The sequence below is a fragment of the Aureobasidium namibiae genome (genome assembly GCF_000721765.1).
Source record: "Aureobasidium namibiae CBS 147.97 unplaced genomic scaffold scaffold_6, whole genome shotgun sequence".
NCBI lineage: Eukaryota > Fungi > Ascomycota > Dothideomycetes > Dothideales > Saccotheciaceae > Aureobasidium > Aureobasidium namibiae.
Genome location: NW_013581203.1, coordinates 630,948 through 643,938, shown reverse-complemented (window position 1 = coordinate 643,938; position 12,991 = coordinate 630,948). Strand labels below are relative to the sequence as shown.

At 51.0% G+C, this 12,991-nt stretch overlaps 4 protein-coding genes across 4 annotated transcripts; 2 read left to right on the top strand and 2 right to left on the bottom strand.

Moving 5' to 3' along the window:
* Window positions 1–739: 739 nt before the first annotated feature.
* M436DRAFT_44410 (uncharacterized protein) lies at window positions 740–6,279 on the bottom strand (the record flags this gene model as incomplete). Its single annotated transcript, XM_013573131.1, has 5 exons — window positions 740–1,017; window positions 1,126–1,894; window positions 2,093–2,866; window positions 2,905–3,180; window positions 3,229–6,279. Coding segments are annotated over 5 exons (5,148 nt in total), but the record flags the coding sequence as incomplete, so codon positions are not given.
* A 453-nt stretch (window positions 6,280–6,732) lies between these two features.
* On the top strand, window positions 6,733–8,318 carry M436DRAFT_44414 (uncharacterized protein; the record flags this gene model as incomplete). Its single annotated transcript, XM_013573132.1, has 6 exons — window positions 6,733–6,766; window positions 6,821–6,892; window positions 6,944–7,020; window positions 7,068–7,226; window positions 7,275–7,394; window positions 7,446–8,318. 6 exons carry the CDS (start codon window positions 6,733–6,735, stop codon window positions 8,316–8,318), a joined length of 1,335 nt encoding a protein of 444 aa, XP_013428586.1.
* An 864-nt stretch (window positions 8,319–9,182) lies between these two features.
* M436DRAFT_44071 (purine nucleoside permease) lies at window positions 9,183–10,289 on the top strand (the record flags this gene model as incomplete). Its single annotated transcript, XM_013573063.1, has 1 exon — window positions 9,183–10,289. The coding sequence occupies one exon, from the start codon at window positions 9,183–9,185 to the stop codon at window positions 10,287–10,289; it is 1,107 nt and encodes a 368-aa protein (XP_013428517.1).
* A 428-nt stretch (window positions 10,290–10,717) lies between these two features.
* Window positions 10,718–12,859, bottom strand: M436DRAFT_43881 (kinase-like protein; the record flags this gene model as incomplete). The annotated part of the gene is made up of 2 exons (XM_013573020.1): window positions 10,718–12,758; window positions 12,816–12,859. The coding sequence occupies 2 exons, from the start codon at window positions 12,857–12,859 to the stop codon at window positions 10,718–10,720; spliced, it is 2,085 nt and encodes a 694-aa protein (XP_013428474.1).
* Window positions 12,860–12,991: the final 132 nt, after the last annotated feature.

Sequence of the window (12,991 nt, the reverse complement as noted above, 5' to 3'; positions counted from 1 at the left end):
GACGTTCGAGAACCGGGTCGATGGCCGTAGTTGGCTCTGCTCACGCTTTCGCTGTCGGTGCTATGGGTTCTGGGTGTTACGGAAACACTGCAACGAGATGTGAATGCCAGACGGGAGATCAAAGATATGTGGGTTGATAGTGTACTTGGGGGTTACGGAAGACATGCTCGTACGAGGCTTTGGTGTTCGGCAGAGAGCGGATTATACCAGGGCTGCCCGTGATGTTCGATGACCAGGTTCATGTCGCAATTACTCTGCTCTCGTTCTAGGATGTTGACGGGTATGGGTTCCTGGGGTGCGGAGACGCTGCAACGAGATGTCGATGCCAGGTGGGAGATCAAAGATATGTGATTTGGAAGTGTACTTAGGGGTTACGGAAGACATGCACGAGACACTGTTGTCAAGGTCGAGAAAGCAGGGCTTATGGCCAAAAGGTGTGTGGTTTGATTGCATGTATCAACAAGTCAAGCATTTGATGAAACGCATGATTATCTTGCAAATTGCATGTTTGCATTCGGGATATTGTGTAAATGTAGTTCACCTTCTTGTTCAACACGGTGCGTTTACCTTTGAGCCGGGTTCACTTCAATCAACTCCACCTATATTCATGCTGTGATTGTAGCTTCCTATCAAAATGCACAATGTTCTCAACAAACGAACGCATATCCAAAGAAAGGAGGCATGAAGCTTGAATCAAGTCCATTGATGCTAATTGAACACATCCGACGACAATGATACTCTAATTACTCGATCTTCTCCCAGCCTCGTAAACACATCTGCCAAGCTCGTACAGAACGTCCTGCAGTTCTCTTTCTTGCTGCGGTGTAATGACCATCGTTGTGCAGTTGATCATAATGCTCTTCAACCTTTTGATCAGCCAATTGCCTCTGTCTGGTGGTTGCTCGTTGACTGCTTTTTCCTCCTCATGCCTCAGCTGAGAGTCTGCTTCCTGGTTATCGTCCTTGTCATCGTCTTCTGGATCATCGACCTTGCCATCGTCTTCTTGCTCGTCAACCTCTTCATCGTCATCTTGCTCACCAACTCTCGTCTCATCAAGGACTGTCTCATCCACGCCAGACGGACCTGGACTGACAAGAACAGCCTCGAGCTCGCGGCCCCGACGACGGCGAGTGGGAGAAAGCATGACATGTTCCACCGGTTGGTCTGACTTCGCGTCTTGACTCCGTGTTGTCCTTCGAGACTTGCTAGGTGCAGGTGTTTCGATGACCAAAGACTCTTGGTTTTCTTCTGCTTCGAGTGTTGATGCACGTCGTTTTGCAGCTCGAGTTCTCACGATCGAAGCTGGGCTGGAGACGAAAGGTGTCGTTGATTTCTTAGGTCTTCCGCGTCCACGTTTGTTTGTCGATGGACCAACGCTTGCTGCAGCTGATTCGGGCATTGGAGATTGCTCTGCAGCTTCGGACCGAGGTTCGTCCTCTTGATCCTCTTCCTGATCTTTCTGGCTCTCGACGACGATACAGTCTTGCATTTCTTCATCGTCGTCGTCGTCGTCGTCCTCCTCCTCATTCACCGCTTGGCTGCCAGTAAGGTAAGAGAGTGTTCTTGTAACGATACGTCTGAACGGCGATGCTGAGGACTTGCGACCTTTGGCTGAAGCCCGCGTTTCATGTGGCTCTTCTCGCTTGCGCTTGGAAGCTGAAGAAGCAAGGTTTAGCTTGGGAGACGCACTCGTGAGTGTCTCTTGCTGTACTGATGTCGTATCGTCGTGATCGCTGGTGGTTCCAACGAAGGAGTCCATGACTCTGCTGATGTCACCAGGCGTAGCAACAGCTTCAGGAATCTTGCTCTGAGGAGGATCTGCGGAGCTATCAGGCTCCTTTTGAGGCTGTTCGGAGAGACTGTCGGTAAAGGGTATAGGAGAAGAGTCATCGGCCTCGATAGCATCCTGGCCTTCGGGCACTTCTTCCACGGCCTCGATGCCATCTTTTCCATTGTTAATGGCAGAGGTCTCGCGGTTGAGCTCTGAGCGAGCGTCCGTGTAGATGTCAGATGAAACGCCGCCTTCAAGTTGCTGAGCCAGACGTTGAATCGAACGATGTGTTTCAGCGGGTACGTCTGCAGCTTGCTCAACTGTACTTGCCTCCTCCGGTAGTGCTCTCGAGTCGTCAACTCTAGATTCCTCTTGAGGCACAATTGTTGAGAAATCTTCAGGAACAGTATCGAACCGGACGTCGCTCATTGCCTGTGGTTCCGTAGTCTGCAAGTTCTCCAGCTCGGTGGTGCCGTCGTACACTGTTTCATCTTCCATCTCGGGTGGAGAAGATGGGATATTTTCTTCTGCTTCGAAAGCCGACTCGTCTACGTCTGTGTTCTCCACAGCAGATTGTTGCGCTTTCTCAGCTGCCTTTGGTGTAGGTGAGGAAGTGATATACTCGTCCAGCGGTCCGTGATCATCGTTCAAGGTGGGTGTAGCATACCCAGTATCCATGACGACTTGCTTACTAGAAAAGTCTAGCAGCGGCAATCCTGATTTCGAAGCTCTTCTGCGTGGTCCCGGGCTTGAAGAAAACTCGGGGTACAGTGGCGCCGTTTCGAATTGCTGTCGAGATTTGACCTCTCTCTGGTGCTCGGTCAGGAGTTGAGATTCCATCGCTACTGGTGATGAGCTCTCAACAGCTGTGAAGTCGAGCTGGGAGTCCTCATGCCGCAGTTTCGATTTCAATGCTGCTTTGGAAGCGGGCAATCTCCTCGTGGCAGACTTCTGTTGAGGACTAGAGGAGGCAGCACGACTAAGAACGCTCATTCTCTTGGATCTTCTTGTAGGTTGCTGCTTGGTGGGAGACGGCGTCTCTTGGATACCAGCTTCTTGCTGCGACTCGATCAAGTCATGTAATGGCGATGGTGTCTAGTCTTATCAGTGTGAGTGTGCGACAGTGTCTGGACTTTGCTTACCGGTGCATCACTGTTGTCTGGGAAAGTGGGTAGGTCAAGTTCCACAAGAGGCCGGAGTCGTCTAACTGCTTGTTCAACATTACTCGGGTACTCGAGAGAGTCGAGCTGGCCAAAGGTGGTATTCCAAAAGGAAACAGTAAGATTGATAATCTCCCGGTGTGTGCTGTTCAAGCCGGCTGCAAAGAGCTCATCCAAGGCTTTCAACAGAGTCTTGTTCGAGGGTAGATTCTTCAGCTGAGTGAGGACAGATTGCCACAAAGAGAGTACCTGGACTGATTAGCGATAGCGCTCGTTCTGTTGGCTGTCATAACTCACCTTGACAAACACCTCCTGACCCTCCTGACTACCCGCGAGTACACGATTCTCATCCTTGACGATCTGCGATAGTCCATGTTGCACCCTGCGTAACGCAGGCGACGCGAACAGGGACAGAGGACATTTTGAAAGGAAGTCTCGAACCGCTTCGATGAACTGTGCTAGGCTCTCTGCGGGCTCATCGATGCTAGCATATGAGGTCAGCAATGCCGAATTTACGAGCTCATATACATGATTGAACGGCTCGAAGCTTGACTGTTTCGAGTACGGCGGATGCGTGTTCCACAGAGATCTACGCGCTTCGTCCATTTGCTGTTTGTTGCGAGGGAATGTTCCAACTTGAAGCAACTTCTCAGCGAACTGAACGAAAACAGACCTAGGGATCATCTGGTCTCTCTGTTGCAAGAGCGCCTCAGCCAGAGGTTCCATCAGACCGAGAACCACACCACCTTCACCGGCTTCTTGTTTAAGGATCTTTGCCAGTACACTGACAAGCTCGAAAGCGGCCGACAATACATTATCGTCATATTGTTGATGATGGAAGCCCGATGCCAGTATCGAGATGGCATGTCGAGCTTGATGTCCGATACGAGCAGGCTCTTGGACATTTTCGTTGAGGCTAGAGCCGAGGAGCACCGCAATAGTCTCTCGTACTGCAGTCGTCCACAGAAGTACTGAATTCGTGGCCAGACTCGCTTGTGAGCATTTGCGTATTAGTTCCAGTCGTTCCTTGCGCGAGTTCCTACCCAGGCAAATCTGATGCAGCAATTCTTTCGCAGCATCGGAGTAAGCTGTGTCTGTGCTGACTGCAAGTGGTGGTTGGGCAAACAAGTCGAACAAGAAGACAGCAGGTGACTGTAGCCTGGCATGATGTTTTGACGTGCGATTAGATGGAGTCGGTGCAGCCCCAAGGCTTTTAGATTCGTTACGAGCTAGGGTTTCCTCGCTGAATGGTAAAGGTCCAATCACCTCGATGGAGCACTGCACAAGGGATGTAAACCGCGAAATCCAGGGCGTACCGAGGTGGTTATCAGTCTTAGGAGCTTTTGCCCATAGGCGACCAAAGAAGTTCATCAGCTGGGCTAAACACTCCTTCAACTCTTGTGATCTCAGTACCTCATGACTGCCAGCACTAGAGACCGCAGTCAAGAATTCACGCCAGGGTGTCGCGTCGATGCCACGTCCATCTCCTGTTTGAGCTAATGATAGCTCGAGGAAAGGACCCAGCAAATCCAGCACTTTATAAGCCCTGGAACGTACCCACTTGGGATCCAATCGAGACAAAGCCTCGGGCAATATTGGAGCCTTGTTGACCACTTCCTCATCCCAGACTGTCGATCTGCCATCGAAAAGAGTTTTGAGTACCCGACAGGCTAGGCTGGCATCCCTTCCGCCGGACAAAAGTAGCTTGAGAAGAACTTCCTTGACGTAGACATCCCAGAAGTAGTCGAGGTCTTGCCACGGCTGAGAAGGTCGTAGAGAGTAATGTAGCAGATTGCAATAGCCAGAGAGTGCAATGTGACGAACCTCCTTGCTCTTCTTGTCTCGACCCTTATTAGTGTGGAGTATGTGTAGGAAGGGGACACGTAGTGTATGATCCCATCCTTCCATCTTGTCTAGCATTTCGCGATCTGGCATGGCGACGTAGACAAGACGATTCCAGGCGCATGTGGCTCGAAACTTGACAGTAAGGTTCTTGCTGTTAAGGCAGTTCTGGATGAGGAGGAACCACTCTTCGCAAAACAATCGCCATTGCGACAACTTGACCTTTTTGCTTCTGAAAAAGAGTACAACCATTGACCAAATTTGCGGCACGGCTTCCTCAAGATCGGTGTTCTCGTTACCTTCTTTTGGCTTGGACATGTCAAACAGACGGGCGGTGAAGTACGCGCCGTAGGTGCTACCTTCAGCAGTGGCTGTATGGAACAGATCAATGATGACTTTGGTGGATGAGTAGCTCGTGCCGTACAACATAGCAGCCTGCATTCCAGTTTCGATGGCGCGCACCCTGACGTCTTTGATGCTACTCAAAACACCATGGAAAACATGAGGCATCCAATCTCGCATACTGGCGAGCATGGGAGTAGGAGCTTGATCCATCAAGCGTTGGAAGATGACTAAACGTGACGCGATGACGCTGTTGCCGCTGACGCGTTCGTGGACGGTAGTGAGTGAAGAGAGGATTCGTTCGACTTTGGTCGAAGTTACCACTCTCGAAGGGAAGCGTTGAGTCGCGAGAAGGAACATATGGTGGTTGGCGATAGCTTTCGGGACTGGGTCCTGTTCCAAAACTTCGATGGCGCGATCGACAAGTAATGTCTGGAACTGCTCGTCGAGGGCATCTGCGAGAGTAGGCAGCATGAGAATGGCTGTCGTAAGCTTCAAGGCTTGTGTGGTCAGACTTGATGTCATTGGGTCCGACTTGCGACTCGACTCGAGAATATCTCGTGAAATGTACTTGACGAGCAGGGGCATTTTGAACCGCATTGCGTCGACGTCGGGCAGGTCATCATAGGCCTTGAGGGCACCATTGAGAGTACTGTATCCATCCAGGCGCATAGCCGTGGCAGGGGCGTCGAGGAACTTCAGAACCGAGTCGAGCATGACGGGAAAGGTCTTTGGGTCGGAGATGGAGAAGTAGTCGGCGGCGGGCGATGCAGCGTCGGGTGTGGGAGTCTGCAGGTCAAAAGTGGCCTTTAGGATAGATCTGACAGGTCTGGGTTGCTTGCTCGAAGGAAAACGGCGTGGAAGTGGGCTGGCGGCGCCTGATGTCGCGTAGAAGTGTGTGGGATCATGAGCAGTGATACATGGCGAGAACTCGACCCGCTTGCTCGACTTGTGCTGCGAACCGTCGACCTGCGAAGATGGAGGCGAAGGTTGCACCGGAGTGCCTGCGCGAGAGCAGACTTGACGCACTTGGTCGAGTTCTGGCTCAAAGTCGACGTCTAGGAGACTTATGACTTGGTCGATTTCGCCGTGGTTGATGTCTTTCGGAGGGGTCGGAGGGCGATTGGCGAGATGCTCGAGAGGCTCAGCAGAGACCATTGCCGAACAATTGAGATTATCAAATCTAGTCTGAGGTCTTGTTCGATCGACCTTGCTTGTTCAGCAGCATGATCGTGTTGTCTTTCGAGCGTTGTCAAGTAAACTCGACAAGTCGAGATGACGCGCCTCGAACGTGCTTTCGTCGCGTTTCAATTTAGCCTCCTCGTGAGCTAGAGTTTGTAGCTCGCACCTTCTTCCCACGACGATGTATCAATATGTAAATAGTGAACAGACAGAAAATCTTGCGACAAGAGTATTCTTCCACGGATAGCTTTCCTGTAATCCTTTGTGTAGTACAATGCTCTCGAGACTACTGTGGATTATAGCTCTCTGCGTGACATACTTCTGGGACCATCTCTTCTTGGCACGCTTGCAGTTGCTTGGTGACCGCTTCCCAATTCGGAAATTGCTCCTTCCTTCTCCTTTGATCGTGAACCTTCACATATAGCACATCTCGAGATGTTTGCTCGACCCGCACAAACTAGTGGCCAAGGTAAAGACGCTGTCTATACTTTGCCGTTCACACTTTGCTAATGGAAATGCTCAGGCAAAGCCAAGGTCGATGAGCTACTAAAAAAGCTCACCGCTGACTTGCATGACGAGAAACTGTCAGCTGCACGTATGTTTTCTGGCAATCTTTTCGCAAATGTCTGTCTAATCTGAATACTAGAGCGCAAAAGTCTTCTCGAGCAGCTCAAAGTTCTTGGCAGAGATCCTGATAATTCTGAGTCTATTTTCGCCAAAACGGTATTGTCATGTCGTGTTCTTCCACGACACCTTACTGATATGAGCAGGGAATTGAAACGCTATGTGAATATGGTTTCGAAGTCGCCGAACTGGATGTCTCACAGGAAGCTTTAAGATGCTTGGCCAATGCTATGCTGTTGCAGGAGGCCCCAAGGCAACACCTTCTAGACTTGGGGTACGGCGACAAAGCGGCGCAAAGACTCAGGGTTAGTGTCATGACAGTTGGTTAGAATGTAGAGCTGACTGCATGCTAGAACGACGATCGGAATGACGAATTCCTGCTCTCTCGCATCATCTTTCTCTTGACATACAAGACTACGGTTGACCTTGTAGAACTTGTCGAGAAGCATGAATTGGCCAACAGCATCTGCAGGGTATGAATGTTCTACTAGCTATGAAATTTGCGGCTGCTAAACTCCAATTAGAATCTAGCTGGTCATGCTGACAGACTCACTGATCCAACTAACCAGCTCGCGCACCCAATGAACGATATGGCTATGCTAGAAACCCTGAAGCTGCTGTACAATGTAACCGCCAACAAGCCCGAATTGGCAGCTAGATTTGCCAGCTGTGTGCCGGACCTGTTCAGCATTCTTTCCCATCAGAAGCTACCTGTGCCACCATTGCAAGTCCCCGTCAGTTCCATCATCAACGCATTGATGATCATGCATATCACCCAAGAGACTTGCCCTACCGAGAGACAGGTCCAACAACTGGTTCATATCCTCGACCTTTCTATGAAGGCATATCAGGAGAAGGAGCTTGACAAAGCTGCGATTCCTGTGTTGATGGTCTTACGCAAGGTCCAGGAGAAAGCATCACCAGATGTGCGTAAGAGCGTTCAGTCCCTCTTGTTACCGAACGAAGAGGCCCGTTCGAAGCCTCTGGGTCAAGGTGACTCTTTGCCATCTCGACTGCTTCGGCTCTCAATTTCACCTTCACTGACCGAATTACGCGACGTCATTTCTACCTTGTTCTACGAGCTTTCTGATAGCAACCCAACAACCTTTATTCACAACATCGGATATGGTTATGCTGCAGGCTACCTCTCTACGCACAAGATTGAGGTGCCGGAGACTATGATGCGCGCGGATGCTCAGGGTGCGGACATCAACCCTATTACTGGACAACGCCTAGCTGCTGAATCCAAGGATCCGGAACCCGAGATGACAGATGAAGAGAAGGAGCGCGAAGCTGAACGTCTGTTCGTGTTGTTCGAAAGGCTGAAGGCTACAGGAGTAGTCAACGTTGAGAACCCAGTGCATCAAGCAATGAGGGAAGGACGCTTCGACAACTGAACTCCTTACAGCACTTAGAAGCTTCCCAGCTCGTGGTGTACACACAATTGGACCGCAGCCCCGGGCATGCTACAACTTTCCAACCTATATGACACACATGACTGTCTGTGTCTGCTTAGAATATATGCCTCTTTTCTTTTTGGTACTTACAGAGTTTTTCCGTCGAATACAGTGGTCTAGCCAAGCCAACCTTCGAGGTTTATCTTTGCAGCCTTCGATACCTTCGCGAGCAATAGGCCATCTCCGATATGTGATGGGCGACATCGTTGTTCCTTCTCTTCCTTCTTACATCGCCAAGGTCGGAGAGATACCAAAGGGCCAAAACCCTGTCGTGAACGAGTCGAGTCATGCACAATCGGCTGCGATAAGCACCGGCCAAGTCCGCGACAGATCGTGCACAAGATGTCCTTCCACTATCGGGCAAGTCACTTCCTGATCCGAACAAATCCTTCGGGAGAATGACGCGCGACAAGGCGATAACGCGTGCGCCCCGGGCAACTTTTTTGCTGACTCCGATGATCTTTCTCGTGATGCCATTACCTTGGAGGAGGTTGGGGTCTCGGACGCACAGCGCGCTTTTCGGCTCCAATGGTATGGAGCTTGTTTGCAAAAGATAAGCGCTGCTTGAGACATTTAAAGTCCTGGTGGTTGGCAGCCATGTAGAAGATCTCTTCTCTCGTAGGTCCTCTCATTTTCTTGTAATCCTCTCTTTTGGTTGCTACCAAGATGCGTTTCTCGTCCAACATTGCCTCTGCCCTCTTGGGTTTGAGCTCCGTCGTTTCTGCATCGGTCCTGCACAAGCCTGTCGCTGTTGCTGAGAGAGCAATTGAATATGTGATCAAGCCTAAGGTCATGCTCATTGCCATGTTCACACCCGAGGCTGAGATCTGGTACGGAATCCCCGAGTTCAACCTTCTGGCCAGAAACATTTCTCTTCCTGGAGCTTCACCTCTGTTCCCTCACGTCCACTGCACTGAGGACGGAGATGTCTGCCAGGTCATCACCGGCGAGAGCGAGATCAATGCTGCAGTCACGATCGCCTCGCTGGTCCGCAGCCCTCGCTTCGACCTGACCACCACTTACTTCATGGTCGCCGGTATTGCTGGCATCAACCCCGAGGTCGCAACCATCTGCTCCGTCACCTTCGCTCGCTACGCCGTCCAGGTCGCTCTTCAGCACGAATTCGACCCTCGCGATATCCCTGGCAACTTCACCACTGGCTACATCCCTCTGGGTGCCACTGCACCTTCCGAGTACCCTCTGAACATCTACGGCACCGAGGTCTTCGAGGTCAACCAAGACCTGCAAAAGATTGCAGCAAACTTTGCTCGCAAGGCTACACTCAACGACTCTGACGCCGCCGTCGCATACCGCAAGCTCTACGCCAACGACGCCATCTACGCCGCTGGTGCTTCGTCTGCTGGACCCAGTGTAGTCGAGTGCGACGTCGCTACCTCCGACGTCTACTACTCTGGCAAACTTCTGGGAGAGGCCTTTGGAAATTTCACGACCCTGATTACTAACGGAACTGGTAACTACTGCTCCACCGCCCAAGAAGACAACGCCACCCTGGGAGCTCTCGTCCGCGCCGCCGCCGAAAAGCTCGTCGACTTCAAGCGCATCATCGTCATGAGAACCGCCTCTGACTTCGACCGCCCCTTCCTCGGCGGCTCAGCCACCTACAACCTCTTCGAGTCTTCCGTACAAGGAGCTTTCCTCCCCGCAGTCGCCAACCTCTACCTCGCCGGCGTCCAAGTCGTCGAAGGCATTTTGGACGGCTGGAACAGCACTTTCGCCAACGGCGTCAATGCCACAAACTACATTGGCGACATCTTTGGCACTCTGGGCGGCGAGCCTGACTTTGGCCTCGGTGCCGAGGTGAGCGGTGATATTTTCAGCAAGAGAGATGTTCTTGTTAAGAGAAACACCGGCGGCAGGAAAATGTTGCCTGTTCCTGTTCCTCGTGTTTAAAAGTGCGTTGATAGAGGCAGAGATGTAGTGCTGTAATGCCTGATATATGCTGCACAAAAGCAAAAAAAAGCAAAAGCACAAAATCATATATGTAAATATTTAATGTATACAGACAGCATGCTTGACTAATTTGGCAAGTTGAATAACAAAAAGTTGACGTTAATGTTGTGCACAAAGCTCGTATTCCATGTCTGAATTGCATGTATCAGCCTCCATGACACAGATGAAGTAGACAGACTGTACCTGAGATCACTGACGCCAGATTCCTTTCGTCTTTCGAGGGACGTGAATGGTCTGCGAACGATCTCGATTGTACAGACTATGATGTGAAAACCGAGAATGCATTTCGCACGATGTTGGAGACGAGGAACTGCACTTGGCACGATCGGGGAGAAGAGAATATACAACTATCGAGAAACGAGAACGAATCACAATCCCTCATATAGCCCTCCTTCCTTCCACCTTGGCCCACCACTGCACAATACGCTCCACCTTCTTGCCAGTCCTACGATCAATACGTGCACCACCATCAGAACCAAGCTTTTCTTTGTGGTCTTCTTCCAGACCGTGAGATCCAAGACTGCAAGACCCATTAGTGGATACACAAGCCACGCTTTGGTCGCGAATGGCGAGCAAGGATAACTGAGCAGAAAGAGTTTGCAGCCGAAAAGGAACACCTTCAGACCGAGGAGAAAAGAGGGATGAGTAACAAGTTTGTGAGACCGAACAGGTGGAGGAGGTGGAAGCATGAGCCGAGCAGGTTGTTTGGACAGTGGAGGTGTCCCAAGCTCGCGGCCACGGAAAGCAAGTGTCGAGGCATCTGGAGGTGATGGTGTATTGGTGTCAGTACTGGTGCTTCTGCTTACATCCTTGCTAAAGCAGCGTGGTTGCAAAGGTGGACTGCGCGAATGCACGAGTTCGCCTGATTGATGTCTTGCTAGCTGCGATAGTCCAGGTCTAGAGAAAGCCGGATTGGTATTTGATCGCGTGGCTTTCTTCGGAGCAGGCGAGTCCACCGACGAGATGCGTGAACCCATATTGCCGAGATCTGGAGACTGGTCTCCTGTTGTCCGGACAGGATTCATAGGTATGTCGTCAATCTCGCCTCCAGCTTTGATGGCTTGCAAGATTTGTTCTGTGCTTGGTCTTTCTGCTGGATTAGGACTTAACAGCCTCTTCAAGAACTTGTAGAGTTTTTCTGGTAGGTCTTTTCTCGCTCTAGTCACATCGTCAAATCCATGCCAGGCTGATACCTCGGCCCGTAGCTTATCGAGGTCTTCGTTTTCATCGTTGGCAGCGTCGGCGTTCTGGTAAGGAAGTCGGCCAAAGCACATGAAGTAGACGATCATGCCCAATGAGAAGATGTCGGATTTGGTCGTGAACTCGCCAAAGCCTGAGCCTTGCCTCTGTAGCACTTCAGGAGCACAGTAAGATATTGTGCCGGTTGCTCCTGTGGAGGTGCGTTGCTCGTTCGCAGCCTGTACTTCGCCAAAGTCCGAGACGTGAACCGACATTTTCTGGCCGTCATTGTTCAGCAGGCAATTTGACGGCTTGAGATCTCGATGAATGTAGCCGTTTGTATGCAGATGATGCAGTCCAGAAGTGATATCGCGAAAGAAGGAGAAGATCTCGTCGAAGTTCATAGTGCGACGTCCCAGATCGATTGGACGTTCTGCTAAACCCTTTGACCGTCTTCTCAAACGCTCCTTCATGACCTCAGTTGGGCTCGTGGTTTGTGTCGTGCCGAGGACGTAATTGTGCAAGTCTCCCGAGTTACAGTACTGCTGTAGGATGAAGATGCATGGCACGCTTGGCCCAAAATTGGTAATCTGTGCATCTTCCAGCCAGACGTGATGATACGACACCAAGTTTGGATGGGTTAGCCTTTGCAGCAACTGGACTTCGATTAGAACCTTCTCGAGCCAGCCGTGGTCGTAGCCAACTGGGATGCGTTTGCAAGCAAATTCTCCAAGGAAGACCTTATCCAGGAAATGCTCGACCAGGAGGACAACTCCACGACCCCCACGGCCTAGTTCGCGTTTCTCGACAAAGAAATGCTTAAAGTAGTTTGGCAAGAAGCTGTCATCTTTGATGCCTTGGTCAGTCGCAGCTGGAGAAGGAGCACTACCAACAAATTCTGCACCAGTCGGAGTGACATTCCTGGAGCCACCGGATCGCAAATCTGGAAGCCGTTTGAGCGGTGAAGCGGGTCTGGATGTTGCTGCCGAGCTCGGTATACTATGTGCTAGCATGCGAAAGTACTCCGGGTTGACAAAAGAGCTCTGATTGTGCAAAGAAGCTCCCTCGTCCTCGGAATCGTACTGGTGTGGATTTGGTTCATCGTTCAGGGGTCGATGGCAGTATGGACATTTTTGCAGATCGAGGTTCCCAATTGCCGTCTGCGGATTCCCACGCAGTGACAGTTGTCGCGATTCAGGGTCGTAAACGACAATGGCACTACCACGACGTCTGCATGACCGTCAGATATAGACCTACTTGTGGTCTCATGGTATGGCCCGGTCTTACAAAACGATCTCCTGAGAATCAGAGGTGTATGGTATGAGAGACATATGACGCTGGGGCTCTGCGTCGGCCATGTTTACATGCTGAGATTGGGGTTCGACCACCTGCGGGCAGCTGTTGTCTAGAGTCTAGCAGCTTCTCGGCGGTCGTCGCCTGGATTTGACTAGAAATGATTTGGT